Source organism: Orussus abietinus, unplaced genomic scaffold (assembly GCF_000612105.2).
Source record: "Orussus abietinus isolate OABI.00-Male unplaced genomic scaffold, Oabi_2.0 scaffold32, whole genome shotgun sequence".
Classification (NCBI taxonomy): domain Eukaryota; kingdom Metazoa; phylum Arthropoda; class Insecta; order Hymenoptera; family Orussidae; genus Orussus; species Orussus abietinus.
In genome coordinates this window covers 640,854-660,269 of record NW_019394330.1, presented here as the reverse complement: position 1 = coordinate 660,269, position 19,416 = coordinate 640,854, and the positions used below count along the sequence as shown (strand labels likewise).

Genomic DNA, 19,416 nt, shown 5'->3' with positions numbered 1-19,416 from the left:
GCCCTTTCTGAATCGTGGTTTTGTTGTGACTGTCGTATAGTTTTTGAGCAGCCACTGCGACACCGCCCCGCGTGGAACGACAAGGAACTATACCCATCTTAAGAATATGTATACGAAATATACTTTTTATCAAAATTATAAGTTGAACAAATAAGATATAAAGATCTGCTGAATATGCACTTTCAGCACCAAATATTTATTATCTAAACAATATTTATAATTTATGATACATATTGACTATTGGTGTTTACGATCAGCGAATATATTTTGCAGTAAAATATACAGTACTACGGTGAAGTAGAAAGTAATACATACATTCTTGCATTTCACTAAAGTACAGGTATAATGGTATAAAATATAGCAGATATCGTTTATCTGTATATAAAATTCGTTTCATGTGGAATGATTTTTGGAATGGATACTGTTTTGTAACACTTGCTTCGTCGAGCAATACCCTGTAGCTCAAGCAGCGTTATTAAAGTTAATTGTGCCAAACACTGACAAGTATATATTGCATTCACCATGTAATACTAAATTATGTGTGCAACTATGTCGCATTAAATTATATAATATTTAATATATCTAAACGATAGAAAAATATATGAAATATCTCAATAAATTGGAAGATATTTATAATTTTGATAAATTGTAAATAAATTCAACAATCAAGTTTACATCAGAGCAATAACTATAAGCTGCGATGCAATTGCTTTAGACCGTTTAAACAGTATAAAAGATAGACCCATCTATCATTCTTTCTCGAGTGTTATATTATAAATTAATTTAGAGATTTTTATGATTTGTTTCATAATTTGTACATATACTTCTTCGATGCATTTTCGATTAATAGTACTGAAAACGTTGATTAAACTTGGCACCATGGTACAACTAATCTAACACTGACAAAACAATGGAATGTTTCGCGTTTTTTATAAAGTGTCCGGTCTCGTGGAAACTGAAATTAGTAACAATAAACTGACCACGTTAAGGCCAGGCTTTGTTGAAGACTTCCATGACGCTATCATAAATCATAAATGTAATTGCAACATCGAGGCACACTCTACTTAACCTGGGGACAGTTCCTTTGTAGAAAGCGCCTGGCCCTTCCTTTGTCCATATTTTAACCACACAATCCCAACTATTCTTGTACTTCGAAGCTTCTAGGCCCTAAAATTCAATAAAAATTTAATTAACCTTTCATGGTTGTGATAACAGGCATTGTTCCGCGAGCATCAACAGTTTGAACAAATGGTCTTCAATTTCAGATTTCTTATCATCAAGAGACGCGGTAGTATCTTGGTATTATTAATTTAATAAGCAGTTTAAACAATTATCTCACCTGCATTCTAGTTTTTACAACGTCGATTGGGGTGTTGCCAAAGACTGAAGCTGCACCTGCTATTGCACCGAAAGTTCCGACCATAAGTTTAGGAACTGATTTATTATTATCGCCACCTTTGTACCAGTCTTTCGCTGTTTCCATTATGAAAAAGCGGATCGCTTGATTTGAACCCTGTTTTAATATAGTTGGAGCTAATCCTTGGTATACGCCTTTAATTCCTGTAACAAGAGATTAAAGAAACGTGTAATAGTGAGCAAGAGATCTACTCATAAAGATCACAAATGCGCTGTGCTTTTGTAAAAACGCGATGCGTAAGTGACATAAAGGGGCTAATTACGTTTATGAATTTACGCATTCACGTCTTTTACACTTTTATGCTCTGCAACATATATTCGAATGAACAAGATTGGAGGCGGACACTCGGGTATGTTTCCTTCTAACTAGTACGATAATTGTCTATTCGTGAAACTCAACGCTTTATGCTTTAGAAATATTATATTGGCATTCATTTTAGAATAAATTATGAACATGTATAAACTTTTTGATAGTACTTGAGTTAGGTTACGCTTTAGCGAAGAAGCAATTCGGTTGCTAGAAACTCATTTCATGGCAGATGCCACTTACAAGTCAAACAAGCAAATTTGAATTGGAGATTTAAAGCAATGACTGTGGCAGTATTCTCATGATTTTTTTTTTCTTTATAATTTAAATTCAATGTATGAGAGTGTTGAAAGATTGTAAAAATTGTGTAAAACTATTTTGTTTTAATGGATGATAACGATTAAGGACGTTGGAAAAATGTTCTAATCAATTATGTAACAAGCTTGACCTTGGTGGAACATTGAAGGCAATCATTATCTGTAAGAAGTTTCATAAAATGGGACAGAATAATTATTATATTCCACATGATACAATTAAAACTTATGATAATTAAAAAAAATAGTTCAACATATAAGTAAATCACAATATGAAAATTATAAAGTACTATAAAATCTGATGAAGTACATCGATATGAAAGCATGCAGTATAAATTGTAATTATTATTGGTTATTTAGGTTTTGTAAAATGCCACTTTTCTTTTTAATAATAATGAAAGCAGAATAGATGTTGGAATGAATAAACTTACCACTTTCTTTAACGATTAAGCTTACGCCATGGAAAAACCCTTTGTATCTTGGGTTGGCAGACCTCTGATCATTAATAAATTTTACTTTGATTGTCTCCATAGGAGTCACTGCTAAAATGGCTTCACAAGTTCCCGCACAAACACCAGCAAGAAATTTTCCTTGAGGACTCAACTTTCCTTCAGAGTCTACCAATCTCTTTTTTGCAGATTCAAAAGCACCAAAGCGCACTGCGGATTTAGGAATAGAACCATACAAAAGAACGGATAATCCTTTGTATAATCCAAGGATCCCACGATTCTTCACTGTCTTTGTTAAACAGTCCCATATTCCTGTGTACTTTTTATCTGCGCCACTCTTTCCATCAAGTTGTAGTTGTGTTTTTACGTATTCCGTGGGATAAGTGATCATAATCTCAATACCTCCAGTTATACCACCTGTAAAATGTCTCGATATTATTATAACATGTAAGTAGCCTTAATTATAATACCTTGATATCTTGCTAATTGAAAAAAAAAGTATCTTTTTGCACATTTGTGGATACTCGGCAGGTATTTAGCATATGTTCAATGAACATTTTCGTTTGTATCGACATTTGTCTTAAACTGTTCATTCTTACTTCAAAACGATCATATAACGATCAATAATATAATATCATTTTAGAACATTTCCGAATTCCCTAGACTTATATATTAAATTAACTCTACGAATATGTTCCATGCATCAGCCAAATACTTACCATGACAAGGGATTATGACACCGATCAAGATAACCAATCATTTCAAAAGCGGATCAAGTCAAATTCTCTTTCAGGGTTTTTAATAGAAGTAACGTTACCTTTGGTATAAGCCTAAACCATTATTTCTATTCCGTGCACTAAATTTCTTCAACGACGTAGCACGATGAGTATATCACTCCATATTGAAGATGAAATTTGAGACCTGCATACCATACTTCGAATCGTCAATGCACAATTTTTAAATCACTCGATATCCATTCAAAGAATTTACCTCAAACGTTACGGTATCGACAATGCATCAACGAACACGTTACATGATTCTAAAAGAATTCTGAAATACGAATTATTATTCCCACTAGTACAAGTGGAATTCCATAATCATTATCAGACAATTGTGTGATCAAAAGGCATCGCGAACGCCGAAACATCTATACTCGGACCATGTCCAAAGGTGAGTAAATACCGCGATAAAAATGGAAGAAATGAGAGAAGGCGAATGAAAGGAAGGAAGGAGGAAACTGGGTATAAGTGGTAAGTTAAAAAGAAACGACCTACCGGCAATAATGCCCTTGAGGCCGATGTTGCCGGCTGCCGGGGCAGCCGCGCCTCGATCTCGGAGCCATGGCCTTTGCGGAAAAGGATTGATTGGATTGACGCGACGTTCGGGCTTGTCAGGTCGCGCTAACTGGTGCCACAGCCAGACCGGATCCATGCTCGCTCGGTGGCTGAAACTGCCCGAACTGAGGCCGAGTCGAGTCAAGACAGTCGCATAACTCCCTGTCCCCTACCTCGCCGGCGTTTATCAACTTCTCTTGTTAACGACGCCCATTTCAATGTGGAGAGCCCCCGCGGGTCAAGGAATTCACGCCACACTCCTCCTCAGGGATCGCACGCATATTTACGCGCCTGTCGCGATCGGACGTTCGAGTTAACCCCACCAAACGGTTCTCGGAGTCCCGCGAATCGGCAAGACTCGCGGATTTCGCGAGTGTCGCCGTGACGCGTGTTCAGACTTAGGTGAGTATGAGGTAAAACTTAAGAATATGGGGCTCATCTAAAATGAAGTAAAAATCAATTCCCTTTGTTCTTAAATGAGATAAAAACAAGTATGATACCTCATGTGATATACATGATTTTCTATGCGTATATTACAACATATACGTTCCTAGTTTCAAAGTTTTTTAACATGTTTACACATGCGCTAAAAGATGTTTATAATCTAGCGGATGCCATATATCGCACATCTACGGCATTCTTCATATTGGAAACGTCAAAAACCTCGAAAAACGTGAAATTACCTAACCATGCACGTGTTCACGCCGTGAATTTCACGGTGTGTTCCGTGTTCGATGAATCGGAAGAGGTTGTCTCTTTAAAAACGGCATGCAGTTCCTTGAAGAAAGTCATAAATTTTCCCCTCATGGAAGAATTTTTTGTACATTTGGGAGTAATTATACTTCCCCTAAGTATTTTATGTAAAAAAAACTTCGAATGTCGCGTCACTATCCAATTCTGTACCTGACCTCGTGAAATTATGAATGTACCTTTCCCAACTCGAGTGGTCCTTGATATCTTGGAAGATCACGCGTTTGAGTTTGACCACGTGCGCGATTCGTGACAGATGGCTCACGAAATGGAGATATTTCTCCAACTTTTTTTTAAATTGTGGTATAAGCCCACTACAGCTCTAGCGATTATTGATGTTTAATTAATATTTTCTTGTTGCTGAGCTTTCTCTATTTAACGAAATATTTAATTTTTCTTCGATGCTGATTTTATAGAATGTATGATAATCAGTTAATCAGGAGGTCGAAAATTAGAAATGTTGTGAAAATAAACATGTAATACACGTTTAAAAACATTTTAATTTATCTTATTTCGTATAGGAATAGAATTTAATTATCCATTAACTAAAGAGGTTATGCGTATTAAAAGGGACATTACTCAGCTTAGTGTTAAATATTACTGTAGCAAAATTAATCAAACTTTGTTGAATTCACGTTTACTGGATATTTATTGATGATTCTTTTTTTATTCTATATGTTTATAGTTTCAAAAGTTATCGGCCTTCTAATATATATGATGATGATAAAACACCTTAAGAGTGTTCAAATGTTTCCCTATACGATAATTCCCTAGATATTGTGCAACATGTAGTTGTGACCGGAAAAAAATATTTTTAATCGATACACATGCGTTATCTTTTGCTGCAGTATTTACAATCTAATGATGAAAATATACCAATTAAAAAATATTTTAAGCTTTTATGTTATAGTTTACGTTACTATATCATTATGTAAAATAAGAATTAATAATGAATTGTGTAATTACAGAGAATGTTAAATAAATTTGTAATGTGATCTGTAATTTGGTAAAAGCTTATCATATTTTATTCTACGTGTTTTCAGTACTGTCCTGTTGCTGCAACACTGTATATAATTATCTATTTGTTTCACTTAAAAGTTACTGGTTCAGATCAGAACAGAAAAGTAAATATTTAACCAGTGCGAATGATGCAAGTACAAAGTACTGGTGTTCGTCTGTGATACTGCAGGTCATGACAAATTGAATTCCTTACCACCCTGGTGTTGTGTTTGCCAGTCGTCGCATTCGGCTGCAATAGAAATTTAGGCAATTAGAATGACCAGAAACACGTTAATGATGAGTTATGAATATTTTTTCAAATCTGAAACATATTAGACATGTATTACTGATCATACCGTGTGTTTCTGTCTTGGTCGCGAATTTTTTTCTCCATTTCTGCATCCGTTAAGGTCTCCAAGAATGGAGCCCATTGATCAGCTTCAGATGGAGGCCTAAATGGAACTTCAACCGTGGGTAATGGAGCTTCCGAAAATGCATATGTCCTCTGATGCCAAGATAATTGACCTCGTACACTAAAAACAATATATTAGATTATGAAGTGGAAAAAACTGGTATAGCAAATGCATATTTTTAATAACATGAGCAATTTTAGATTCACCTGTAAGCAATTGCTGTAACAAATTCCCCTCCAAGACCTAATTCAGCACATAATTTCATTGCAAATTTTTCTGGATTATTTTCTTTCTCAGACATATCCCATTCAACTTGGTCCACTAATGAAGTATTTCCAACGTGTATATTAAGTTTAATTATAACTCTTTGATCGCATTGATCCTCCAGAATAGTCTCCTGAGGAAAGGCATCTATTTGTTGTCTTATAGCCTGTGCAATTGCAGGAACAAACGTTAAAGGATTTAGATCTAGGTCATCACATAATACTTCTGCAAACTGCTCTGGGGTTATAAGACTCTCTGAAAAAAAAAAGATTGAAAATATAAAGTGGTTAGCCAAGATATTTTACTAAGAAAAATAGTACACTTAATAACTTTTGTGCGTGGTTAGAGGTTATACGAAGGCCACTTAGGTATTTGCTTTAACCCTTTGCAGTCGTACGTCTGCTTTCAGCCATCGAAGTCATTTTAATCTGAGGTAAATAAAACCGCAAAGGGTTAAAGAAGAGGTACGATAAAAGTATTATAGATACATTATAAGAGGTTAAAAACGGAATGTACCATTTTTATTCCACGTGAATGTGTCTCTTAATTTTTGTCCTTCAATTTCCATGTCAAGACGAATTGGGACAAGCATTTCCTGTTGTGCAGCATTTTCCAAGTTTGCAGAAGGATCGGTGTCGTCAAAGCTGTAAAATCTCAATGTTATAAGTCTGTTGTATACTTCATTACATTGTAGAATTGGAAAATTGATCTTTAGTAAACTCTTACCACAAGGGAAAAGTTCTAACTTTCTTATTATGAACTCTATTACGATTAATAGGTGTTGCTTGAGGAACTGCATCTAAATGTGAACTATTTGGTAAACTTGGCACCCATGCCATGGATTTCTTAGATTTACCCTCTCTGGGTGCTGGAGGTTCTGTCGAATGTACTGATACAGCTTTATATTTGTCATCGTTTCCTTCAATAATATCTTCTACTTCGCTTGCTCTTAAAAGAGACACACTCGAGGCAAGTACATGTTGACTCAGACCGAGTTCAACGAGCTTTTTACGCTCATCATTAGTAATTGATCTTCTATACATGCCAGGATATCTTTTGTATAGAGATCCTCGAAATAGTCGTAAGTAATTGCCCACTTCAGAGCCAATGCAGTAATACTCTCCATTTTCACCAACTTGGAAACTTATTGGCTTATCTCCGTAAGTTCGTAGTGCCATATTTTCTAAAACAAAAGGCTTAAAATTGAAAATGTTTGTATTCTTTTATTCACACGATGATGCAGCTATTAAAAAACAATCATTTTCTTATTCAAGTTAATATTTATATATTCATTATGGAACAAAGATTTGCCTTTTCACGAATGCTTTCAATAATGTGATCTATTGTTCAGTAATTGATACAAGAAAACAAATAATTGTGTGACGGTTTTACGATAACCGTGTAGATCTTAAAATATCGACTTACTACAGTTTTAAGTAACTCTGAATAAAAGGAACGTTGGCCGGCTTGTAGTTTCGTGTTTTCGGTTGACGCACAATTCTAACCTTACTTTTCACCTGTCAACAGTGCAATACCAACACTTTGTAAAGTCTCGAAGCGATCGTTTTGACAAAACACCTCTGAAATATATAGCAAACTGGAACGCTCGCCACGCTTAAGAATACACGGTAAACTTGTCCAAGAGATGGATTTGGATGTATCTGCATCCTTGTCGTACGAAATTCAGTAAGCATGTGTCCGAGAAAGATGAAATGATAGATGGCTCTCCTTTACAGTTCCACTTCCAGATTAACCAATGCGTGCGCACCGTTTGTATGTATGCACAAGCCACATACTAACTGCACCGGCATGGTTAGTATGTGTTCCGGTTATTTCGGTAAGAAGGATTTCCATTTTATCTACGCGCTACCTTCTAGTTACCTCTTTTCGATCACCAGAGGTCAGTATCTCGGATAGATCAAAATTTTAAAATGGCGTCAGCAATGGACATCGACGATGAGGAAATTGATTTGCCCACGTCTAGCAGCAGTAAAGGAGAGAAGAAACGTTTTGAAGTCAAAAAGGTTAGTTAAGACATTTTTAAGAAGTATCGTAAAGTATAATTATCATTTCTTTTTGCTAATTAAGGGTGGCATACCATTCTAACCTCGTTAGTGCTTTGTCATTTCTCGTGATCGTTATAAGCCGAATAGCATTCTCATTGTGAACGTAAACGATACATTATTTTTAACTGAAAACATCTTTTTCAGTGGAATGCCGTAGCGCTGTGGGCATGGGGTAAGTAATCCATAAGTTTTTACAGCTTTTATTTCTATCTCCAATTGTGCCTTACAAATAAATTATTTTGTTTTCTTTTCTAGTTATAACAAGGGGGTTTATACAATTTACATTCAGAGGATATTTTTAATGGAAACTATACTTGGCTTTGAAATATATAAATATCATTTGGATTTGAAATATACTATAAATTGTGATTTTCAGATATTGTGGTGGACAACTGCGCCATTTGTCGTAACCATATAATGGATTTGTGTATCGAATGCCAAGCAAATCAAGCATCTGCGACTAGTGAAGAATGCACAGTAGCCTGGGGTGTATGCAACGTACGTGTTCAAACGAGCAGTATTTTATGTTTGCCATTGTAAATATCCACCAGGACTCACATTTAGAATCACGGTTTATTTCTATTAAAGTAGAGTGCATTTAGTTTACAAATGTAATCTGTTAATGATGCAACTTTACTTTCGTTGCACAGCATGCATTCCATTTCCATTGCATCTCCCGTTGGTTGAAGACTCGACAAGTTTGCCCACTCGACAATCGTGAATGGGAATTCCAGAAGTAAGTATTCATTGAACAAGTACAATTTTGGCTTCTTAGCTTCGAGGGGAAATTGTGGTGAACTAATAATATTTAGCGTTACGATTACTATTATCAAACGTTAGCGGGCATCGCACACTGGCACTTTCATATATTTTCCAATTTTCGTATTAATTGCATTTACAGAAATGCTTGTTTATTTGATAATTCATATGTTTGCTTTACCTCTAGGTATGGACACTAGCCAAGTGTGCTCAGCTGCCATGGACATCAGAGCCCTTAACAATTCAGCAGCCGACGTCTGTATGAAACCGTGATATTCGAAAGATACTAAATTTTGGTAGAGGATTTAATTTCTTGTGCATAGCTAAATATTGTCGATCAAGGTCCTTCGCTTCAGAAGCATTTTAATGGAAGTCTAAAAAATGCTTAAACGTGATTGAAATTTGATCAATTCCATGTTTCACACGTTGTTGCTACACATTATCATTATGTGCTACACTTGATATTAAGTCGCAAGTGAGCACAACTGTGTTATCGATAATAGGTATAAGACTGGTATTAAACCATCAATATCAAGCCATTGTATCTGAAATCATTTTTAAAAATGTCATGAACTTAAATAAACGAAAAAATCAAAATCCTATAGTATTGGTAAAGGATTTACAAAATGTGAATATGGTTACAAATTGTGAAATCTAGACTTGTCATTTTATTCTATAATTGTTCTGATTTAACAGTTTTCTAATAAAATACATTTCAAGCTACCTTGTTAGTCAAAATCAATCTGAAAGAGAAACGAACATGTAAAACAAACTAAAACACCTGACCGCCTATTGGTTGTAATTCTAGGTTACATATGTAAACAAGAAATGAAAAATGTATATACGTACTAAGAAATAGTTTATAATAAAACCATTAAATTATTAGTCGATACCCTTGACACTAAGTAGCTACTTTCTCCCTTACGGTTTAGACTTTTTACTTTTATATCATGGGTAGTAGTTACATGATGATATGATGTAGTTATTTTAACGTTTAACAGCAAAAATACAGATACAAACTTGTAGAAAATATATTTACACTTGTGATAACTTCGTCCGTAGGACCTTGATGAATTTTGAAAATGTACAGTTAAAATCATTAAGAAATCAATTAACACAATTAAATTTCCAGCATGTTATGCACAAGTTACAAAATGACCATCGAGATTTTCCTAGTAATTTCAAACAGGTGATTTTATGTTAGGAAACCTGCAAGTACAGATAAGTTACCCTTAAAATGGATAAAACGTTTCCACATTTAAACCTACTACCTTGAAATAACTTCTATATTCATGGTGAGAATTTCTGAAGGCAGTAATAGTCATGTATACGTAATTCTTTAAAATTCTTTATATAGTATATATTAAAAAGTATGCATGTACGTATTATAAAGAATTACATAAATATATACGCATGCATATTCATGTTGATCAACTCAGGAAATCACGCAGAGGGGCTAATCCTTTCTCTGATATTCTCGAAAGGTATGGATATAAAATAAATTTGGTGATCAATGGGTGACTACACGATAAATGAAAAACTTGAAGCTGCCGCATTTGCTATCAGAAGTCAATTCCAAGGATCTGAAGGATTTACTATAGAATTCACGGCGAATAGGCGGATCGATTTTTGGTGTCGGAAGGAGGTTCGTGGATTCGCAATCGAAAATGAATTCGGGGTCGCAGCTGCTTCACCGCGAATGCGCCGGTACCTCTTTCCGTTTCTAGCATTTTTTTTTTTTATTCCAGCCCGGATGATCCGATTATCCGGCCTTACAGGGGCTTCGCGAGGTAAAAGTTTCGTCCGTCCTTGCACCACGTGGGACCGCGTGGTTCTTTTCCCCGTTGCCGTCTACTTCGGGGTTGGTTAACTCTTACGGTACGGCCTGACAGTGATTCTCGGTTATGCTCTTCTCCCTTTCCTCCATTACGACCTCCCCTTAGGTTTCCCGCGCGTAACATTCCACGCGTAATAAATAAACGCCGATTCTCACCGACTCCTTGCCAACTCGGGGGAGAGAATCCTTTTTTTCCCAGGACGATACTGTCCCTTGATAACGTACGCTACGGAGACTTGTTAGGTTTGCGCTACGTACGATACAATGTTTCGTCCTCTGACCTGGGTATATCGCGACTATTACATTCTTCCAGGACATGCGAATACCTGGTAATAAATAAGTTTAGTAAATTGCCTCGATAAAAAATAATCTTCGTTTTCAAAATGCATTTTTTTTTAAATATAATGATTACATAAGATCCCTTCTTCGATTCCGGCGTGCAGGGATAATAATCAGTTCTGATGATCTATTGATAACTATACACGAGTTTGATTATAGGATTGATTTGTAATAGGTAAATTAGTAGTTACTGAGGCGATTTGCTTTGTCCTGCTTCATTAAAATGAACGATTAATGAACATGGTTGATGAAATTGAATAGAAAATATGAAGTTGAAGCTCCATAGAAGCCTAGAAAGATACGGACGTTCGATGCTCGATAAATAGTACGTTAGCCAACGGATGGCGGCGCTGTAATCATCTCTCCATCTCTCTTAATCTTATGGCGACATATAGCGAAGTGCATTCTTTCTTCATCTTACCCACAATGCTCGCCTTTCTATATGCGTCTCTCTTCCTCCCGTATGTGAGATACCGTTGGCTAACATGCGATCTCTCTTTTACCCCCACTTCTGGCTTGTTAGCCAACTTTTGGAGCATCAGGCGCTAATATCCGATCTGGGCTTCCATGGGACTTTTGAATTCTTTGGCGCCAATTAGCGCAGCGCAGAGCGGGAAATTTTGGGAACCCGGACAATGAAAGAGCGTCTAGAGCCAATTAACAATCAGCACGTAAGATTCCGGCGGGGCCCGCCCGGAATCCTTTATCTAGCCGGACCCAAGGAGCTCCTAGTTCGCCTCGGACCGTTGGACCCGACGCATCGAGTGAACCGTTTCAAGAATTTTCTGGATTCCCTAAAGTTTTGTTAAAATCGCGAGTGCCTGAATGCCGCCGTCGCAGCCCCGGAACTCCACCTCGGACAAGAAGGAAGCAGCAGAGAACCCCGTGAACTGCGGCGAACACCCTTCGGTAAAGTAAGTGCCCTTTTCCTGAATTCGGGGAGTCCATTTTGAATTCCTGATTAGTCAACTCGTTGGATTTTCCCTTTCGGGAGCGACTTCACCCTCATTTTCAGTCGCGGGTGAAATTACGTTTGAGTTCCATTTCGAGTCGTTGCGTCGCGCGGTCCGTTATTCCTCCATTACGTGTTACAAACTTTATGTAACGGCTGTGTTATTGTCGCATAACCGTATTTTGCTTGTTCCTCTTCATAAGGTTCTTTTCCGAGGGTCCTGTTATTCTCTTTTTCATAAGGTTCTTTCTAAAATCCAAGATATGCAAGTGTCAGGATAATTCCAAAGTGCTCACGAGTCATATATAAAAATGACAGACGGTTCGATGCAATATCCTTAGAAAAAGAAAATAAAAAACCTGTCTTATTCGTATCGACTGATTTGAGGGCGGGGTTTCCCTGCACCTTAAATCGAGGTTAAACGTCGCCTCGGATTCGCGCCAGTCGACGCGCATGCGCGGCGCCGTCCTCCCAATGTCCTCACCTCGGCGTTTACCTGAGCGCGGGAGATGGAATATAAATACGATTTTGAGCCTCCCCCGGTGCGGTGGCGCGAGGGGCGGCGGGGAGGAGAGCCGGTAGTCGCGAGGGGCCTCATTTCCGCCGGAAACAGAACACCCCGTCGCCCTCGCGCGCCGCGACCTCGCCCCTTCCCTTTTGGCGGGAAAGGCCAATCGAATTAAATACATTCCTGAGGCTCGTCCAATCGGCGACGGCCTCGCGGCTTCTGTCTCGTCCTCGTCTCCCCCTGCCCTTTCCCCCAACCCCTTGAGCGATCCGGCGGTTCCTCCTCCTCCTCCTCCTCCTGCCTTCGAAACGCCGTCGACGCTGGAAAACGCTGATTTCATTTCGTTATCCGAGTTTTAATCGCGACAGACCGTGTTTCGCGAGGCGGCCCGACTACTCGACCTGTTTACTCGTAAACCGGAGAATCGGAGAAACCGAGAGGATCCCCGAGACACCCGCGAACGCAGGTCTTCTGCCTTTGCTTTATTGGTTCTAGAAAAATGTCTAAGGGAAATTGATTCCCGGTTTTTTCGTGGCTAGAATTGCGGTCGAGTGGATTTTAAGCTTTCTTGGGAGAAAAAATAGCGAATAAATTGGATTAAGTTTGGGTTCACGACACTTTGTTAATGTAGGTCCCACCAAACACACTATGTTACTGTTACATAACACTGGAATAACATGATATATAGCGAATGTTATTCTAAAGGTACATTAATGTCATATAACGTCGAATTATTGCCGCTCGGTAATACTTTTACAAATATGTAAGCATTGCAATTATATATGTATGTTACGTTACATGGTACACACGTCATGTAAGGGTTATATTATTATCACGTAACCGTGTTTGGTGGGACTTTTATTTCAAGCTGGACAGAGATGCAGGATTCCTATATTTATTTGGCAAAACCATCCGCGAGATATCTGCAGATCTATTCCGTCGTGTGATTGAAAAAGAAAAATCTTTCGCCGTTCCCGTTCTCGCGGCCCATCTATTATCGGATAAATCAGCGAAGCGTTTGAGGTTCTGTGTTTGGCGGATATATCAAGGTTTCTTCGGCTCCTTTTTTTGTCCTTGTTCAATATCATCCGACAGACTTGGGGTGGTTCGGGGTTGCGGGGCAACAGCGCCACCTTCGGGGATCCGTTTACACGCACACGGGAGAGATTTGTGCTTTCGCGTTGACGACACCGACGGTGGCGCCCCCTCGTATCGGTCGCGAGGACCGCCTCGGTAAATCCTCGTTAGATCCGCGAGAAAAACAAAGCCCATTTTAGTCGCCCCGAAGGGATGGCCCACCCTTTCGAAGACCCGACGTTTTCCTAGCTTATCCTCCGTTTTATTTTTATTCCGTATCGCTTTGCTGCACACTTTATGGAACAAGAAAGGCGTTTATTTTTAAACATCGGCAACGCGCACCGAAAGTATCGCTTAACGCTATTTCTACCACGATTTTGTGTATACCTATTTCGACCAAAAGGTTTTCATGAGCTGGAGGAAAATGATACCGCTAAATAAATTCCTGCACGGGCTTTAAGGATTGTTTCTCCCCAAGTGCAGCCATTACCTAAACTATGTTTAAAAAATTGATTTCAAAAATCCACATTTTTTAAGTGTCAGGATAATTCCTAGCTGCTCGCGAGTCACGTGTCAATGTTTTAGACAGGACTATGCAAACCCTTTAAAAAAAGTGTTTTATGCGCATCGACTGATTTGAGGGGCGGGTTTCACTCCACCTTAACGAGTCCGTTTCGGCGATCCGCATTTCCAGTCTAAGAGCCGAATCTTGGGGGAGGAATCGCTCTTTCTTCTGCTCCCTCGTTACTCTTTCGCCTAGTGGAGTCGAGGAGGCCAGACCAGGAGTTCTCTGGCGACGATCTAGGGAGCGTACATCGGCCAACGAGGAAAAGAGCACTCGATGGGCTAAGTAAATCAGAGGCCGTTGGTTCCTGTCCAGACTGACGGCCCGCAGGAGCAGCCTGGAGCAACAAAGGGTTGCTAAGAGCACTCCACTGGCCCGCCGCTAGACCACTCGCTCTTCGTCCTCCGAAAGCAACCCCTTGCTCCGAGGGCGGCACACCCCGCCACGTGATTGCCACCCAAATGTATTTACCGTAAACTGTATCAAACTGTCGGTGCACGACGCCCGTGGGGCGTCGATGGAACTCGACGCCTTCTTTACTCGGCTATCTTGCCGTTTGGGCATGCGAGGTTCATCCGGGCTTTCGAAATCTGAAAGGCCTTCCCACATTTAAGATGACACGAAAGGCGCAGGGAAATTTAATCGACGTCGAGGAAATTAAACTCATCTGTACCCTTTTTGGTGGTAATGCCGTTTTGGATACTCCATCGGGAACATAAGGCGCGTCACGTTGCCTACATTTATATTTACGTTGAAATCTTTTACAGTCTATGTTGATAATTATATGAATTGAAGCGTTCCACATGTCATTTCGGTTAATTAATGATATAGAGATCGATTTAAAACGGTCGAAATCCCGTGAATTCATTATTCTGATGACTGTTTATGGCCAACCTCGCCATCTGTGACGTTTAGGTGGAACTAAATTTTTCCTCTAAAAACACGCGTTAGTCACTTAGTTGGTGAAAGTATTTTCCATATTTTCTCATATGACTCCGTAATGTTCTATTTCTACGGTATCCTAAATTGTTCGAGCTAGGTCCTGAAACTCTTCATTTTCGATTCCAAGCCTCCAAGGAGCGTAAAACATCGAAAATTACACCGATGCTCGAGTTACGGTCGTCCTAGTGTTTACTGTCCACAAGGCAATATTCATGACGTTTAGGGAAGTGATCAGTTTCCTGTCAGGTTTCTCGTTAACGATCGATCGTCGCCCCCAGGCAATATGAAGATATCGCTGGATAGCCGCAAACTTCAATTAACGATGTCATCGATAGTTTGGTTTATGTGTAAATAAGATATTAACCAGGAGAAAGTTATTTATTTGATACTTTAAAAAAGCGAGGGATGGTTCTTCTCTAATTGGAGGTCATTACTATTTGTTGCGTATTAAAGATATACAAGACGTTTCGTTTAATTGCAATATAAGTATCTTTTAAATATTATCTGCCTAATACATTGGAAACGTTTGAAAAATATTCAATTTTGCTAGGGACACTGGTTAGATCAGGCCAAATTCGATCGTGCAGGGGGAGAATCGATCGGAGTCTTCGGGATCACTTCTTGGTCGTCCTCGAATCTTTCAATCGAATGATTTCGTGGCGCGCATCCTCCACCGAGGCCTGTGAAACGAGATTCGAATTTCTCTACTCATTTCTCGATCCGGAGTGGGGTTGCCTCCTGCCACCCTGAGGGCTTTTGATTTCCTGTCGCTCTTGAGCTTCGGTTGGTTCTCCGCTTCATCAGCTGGTTTTCAACATCTCGATACAGAAGCCGCGCCGAGTCCTTCCAAATACCTCCAGCAGTACGCTAGATATTTTTCATAAAGAAAGAAAAAAGAGCTCACGTTTACATCCCGAAAAAACCTTACTTTAAATGTGTTTTTTTTCTTCAAACCGGGATATTTTTCCTCGCCAGTGTTAACGTGATATGAAAGCGTCAATCTATATATATATGTACCAGAGAAATTAAATCCTTGGGGAAAATATTCTCCGAATTGGGCGCACCGATTCGTTTCAGATTTTACCACGTGAACGTGGAGGCCGTAAAGTAGGTCCTGGAACTCATGAAATCGTTCATAGATATTTCGATATAACGAATTTTGGCTCGTACAATATTCTGCCGAGTTTCTTGATTAATTATTATATCATAATTCAGTTTCGTGGGAGTATCGTAAATTAGCGAAGAGAACCGAATTCGAAGGTCTCGAGATGCGTTCCCTTCGGTTGAGTAGATAGCGACGTCTGACGTCACGCAGATTCTCGGGGAAGATCTAATCGACGAACGTGGACGAGGAGGATGATGAAGAGGATCTACGCTCAGCCACTCGCAGAGATTAGTCGCTACCGCGTGCATGAGTCCCGATTTAGCGAGGGTCCTGTGCCGCGGTGGCTCGGAGTCCTTGCAGTTCAGGAATATGGAGTGCATCTGGGCCGTAACCAGCAGGAGCCTCGAAGCCGGTGTAATCGTCCTGAACGACCCGGATGCCATTTCCGCGCCAATTTGCAATCCGGTAAATACTAATGGCCCGGCTCCAAAACCCAGTACCAGATAGAAGCTGACGTACTTTTCTACCGATTAGGGAGCAAACGGTTGGCGTTTACAATTCTGCCCATAATTATATATATCTAAGTCATATATTTTTTGTTTCGAAATTACATTGAATTAATTTCGTTTGAAATAATATGGCGTGAAATAACTGATAAACTCATTTTTTTTTTTAATTTTGACTTAGACCACTTTCATAATTATCGGCACAATTATAATCCCAATTATTTCAGACAGCAGGATTTCACATCTTAGATTTCCGATTTCGTGCTGACGGATCGCTTTTCTTCATTTTCATAATAATGCGCAAATCGAAGAAATATATTCCACGGCGAGGGGTCTTTTAACAACAAATTAGATCTACGGGTGATTTAAGTGAAAATAGTTGTTAACGTTTTACTTTACCCCATTTTTGTCTCTGCTGTTTCTGCTCCAGAGAATCTCCATTAATGTTTTGAATTAATGATTTGTAAAAAATGTTAGATGTTAATTTTTATTATACATGGAAAGTGAAATATTCAAATGAGTGCTACTTCCAATGGTGAATTAATTTATTTTTTGGCCTCTGTCGCCAGATTATACACTATCAAATGTTCATTCGCCCGGGAGTGCAAAAAACGTACGTGCGGGAATACAATCGTGAATTAACTAATTGAGAGAATTAATGCTCCATGGCTGGGGCTCGACGAAACCGCAACGAAATTGGATCCGTAATAGATTCGTTATTACGTTGGCGTGAGAATTGTATCGACTATTGCTGGCGAAATATTGATATGCAAAATTAGACACGCAGCATTTTTTTTTTTACATATTTCATGTTTTATATAATTTCCTAACAAAGCATCTTTGGGAGTACGCATTATTCAAAATTAAGGGCAACGAAATCAAGGAACTTTTATTCGACATTTTTTTTTTTTTTAATGAATTGTTCACCATATACAATGGTGTCTCAAGTTAAACGTCCTCATTGTTCCTTTGCGGTGTATTGACAATATTTGGACGTAAGCTGTATGGATTTCCCTAAAACAAATGATATTGACGATTGATCGCACTGTTTGGGATTGGTTGCGAGTATGGAAGGTCTGGCAATAGAACATGCTTCGAGTTGCCCAACTTTCGTCTAACGTAATAGTCTTTCCATAGTCTATTGTTTTCCACCTACCTGATTAAACTTGATTCAGGTTGTTGCATCGCGCGAGCAACCTGCGCTTTAATTAACGGTTTCCACCAGTAAACTGCTACGCATTGTTCTCATTGTTCGATCGCTGGGGTGAACCTGGATTAAGGTCAAAGAGAGGGATCGAAACGGGGCGAATAAAGCGTTGCTCGGCGATATATAAAAAAGTCTATATATGTGCGATATATAAGAAAGAGTCAGCCTATATATATATGTACCGATTCGTTTCATATTTTACCACGTGAATATGGAGGACCTAAGGTAGGTCCTGAAACTCACGAGGTTTCATTTTTTACAAAAAATTAAAATTTTATGGATGTAAGGACCTTCTTTATAGCATCCATATTCGCATTGTCAAGTGTGAAACGATACGGTGCACACAGTTTGGAGAAATGTTTTATAAACGAGACCACTTCACGCCACTTTCACATCACTTTAATTGACAGGGTAGATTTCCAGAAAAGTTGCAGGGAAACCGAAAATAAAGTCGATACTCTCCAGGACCGGTGTAATCCATGTTTGCTTTTCTTGGTTCGATAGGTACCGAGTTTCTGTCGCGTGTTACTCTTGGAGTTCCTTAGAAACAATAGCAGGAAAAGTTTGGTAGCATGGCGACTTAACAATTAATTCGACTACGCTGGAATGGTTGTGTATATATGTATATATGTATGTATGCATTATCGTGACCGCAAAGTGATTAAGGATTAAGGACTAGACAGCGAGTCAGGTTATTACTTGTGGAACAGTTGCACGGTTGATCTTGTTTATTAATTAATGCTTTTCGTAGAAATTATCCACTATTACCGAAAATGATTCCTGGTTATCTTATTTTATGGCAATATAAAACAGATTCCAGACACGCCCACTCTTAACATGTAATCGCATTTATTGATAATCTACGCGACCGAGTGAAATATACGGGATAATTTCACAAGTGCCGTTAATTTCCTTCATTAAACGTCGCTGACGCGATGCCGTTGACATGACGTTTATCAAAGTATCCACATAGTAGACATGAATTACGTACGCATTACACGTCAGAGCGTACGAGAATTACCGCGCAAGAACGGGTATTACTGAATTTCCCATAAGATATTAGATAAGGAACACGGGTGTATCGTAAAATCTGGTATTACATTTATCAATGAAAATAAATATATTCCAAGTTAATTTAGGATATTATAAGTCATATTTGTCCTACAAGCAAAGCAATGTTCCATTTACATGACAGTTTTTCATTGCACACTTTTATCAACGTTCTTGCATTTGTTTTCCACGTTGTAAGAATTTTAATACTTTTTTCGGGTCATTATCACTGATTAGACTTTCCTTTTTGATAATCT

At 38.7% G+C, this 19,416-nt stretch overlaps 3 protein-coding genes across 4 annotated transcripts; 1 reads left to right on the top strand and 2 right to left on the bottom strand.

Annotated features, from left to right (window-relative positions):
• Positions 1-240: 240 nt before the first annotated feature.
• Positions 241-4,135, bottom strand: LOC105703933 (tricarboxylate transport protein, mitochondrial). Its single transcript, XM_012432730.2, has 4 exons — positions 3,761-4,135; positions 2,469-2,903; positions 1,340-1,560; positions 241-1,167 (listed from the first exon to the last, which is right to left on the bottom strand). The coding sequence occupies exons 1-4, from the start codon at positions 3,915-3,917 to the stop codon at positions 985-987; spliced, it is 996 nt and encodes a 331-aa protein (XP_012288153.1). The 5' UTR covers positions 3,918-4,135; the 3' UTR covers positions 241-984.
• A 917-nt stretch (positions 4,136-5,052) lies between these two features.
• On the bottom strand, positions 5,053-7,841 carry LOC105703932 (SWI/SNF-related matrix-associated actin-dependent regulator of chromatin subfamily B member 1). 2 transcript variants are annotated; one of them, XM_012432729.2, is made up of 6 exons: positions 7,672-7,841; positions 6,973-7,442; positions 6,763-6,890; positions 6,189-6,501; positions 5,926-6,102; positions 5,053-5,819 (listed from the first exon to the last, which is right to left on the bottom strand). In XM_012432729.2, the coding sequence occupies exons 2-6, from the start codon at positions 7,422-7,424 to the stop codon at positions 5,780-5,782; spliced, it is 1,110 nt and encodes a 369-aa protein (XP_012288152.1). In that variant the 5' UTR covers positions 7,425-7,442; positions 7,672-7,841; the 3' UTR covers positions 5,053-5,779. The 2 variants fall into 2 exon arrangements, with proteins under 2 accessions (XP_012288152.1, XP_012288151.1); XM_012432728.2 differs by having other exon boundaries at positions 6,973-7,429; positions 7,672-7,840.
• Positions 7,842-8,139: 298 nt separating this feature from the next.
• On the top strand, positions 8,140-10,489 carry LOC105703827 (RING-box protein 1A). The gene is made up of 5 exons (XM_012432517.1): positions 8,140-8,270; positions 8,457-8,484; positions 8,689-8,810; positions 8,963-9,048; positions 9,259-10,489. The coding sequence occupies exons 1-5, from the start codon at positions 8,178-8,180 to the stop codon at positions 9,269-9,271; spliced, it is 342 nt and encodes a 113-aa protein (XP_012287940.1). The 5' UTR covers positions 8,140-8,177; the 3' UTR covers positions 9,272-10,489.
• The last annotated feature ends 8,927 nt before the right edge of the window (positions 10,490-19,416 follow it).

Bases quoted from the DNA above. Each gene is read 5' to 3' on its own strand.
- LOC105703933 (XM_012432730.2), bottom strand. From the start codon at position 3,917: ATGGATCCGGTCTGGCTGTGGCACCAGTTAGCGCGACCTGACAAGCCC. The intron at 1,561-2,468 runs GTAAGTTTATTC...CTCTTGTTACAG, and splicing joins CTTAATCGTTAAAGAAAGTG to GAATTAAAGGCGTATACCAA. The intron at 1,168-1,339 runs GTGAGATAATTG...ATTGAATTTTAG, and splicing joins TTGTAAAAACTAGAATGCAG to GGCCTAGAAGCTTCGAAGTA.
- LOC105703932 (XM_012432729.2), bottom strand. From the start codon at position 7,424: ATGGCACTACGAACTTACGGAGATAAGCCAATAAGTTTCCAAGTTGGT. The intron at 6,891-6,972 runs GTAAGAGTTTAC...GAGATTTTACAG, and splicing joins GTTAGAACTTTTCCCTTGTG to CTTTGACGACACCGATCCTT. The intron at 6,103-6,188 runs GTGAATCTAAAA...TATTGTTTTTAG, and splicing joins GTTACAGCAATTGCTTACAG to TGTACGAGGTCAATTATCTT.
- LOC105703827 (XM_012432517.1), top strand. From the start codon at position 8,178: ATGGCGTCAGCAATGGACATCGACGATGAGGAAATTGATTTGCCCACG. The intron at 8,485-8,688 runs GTAAGTAATCCA...TGTGATTTTCAG, and splicing joins CGTAGCGCTGTGGGCATGGG to ATATTGTGGTGGACAACTGC. The intron at 8,811-8,962 runs GTACGTGTTCAA...TTCGTTGCACAG, and splicing joins TAGCCTGGGGTGTATGCAAC to CATGCATTCCATTTCCATTG.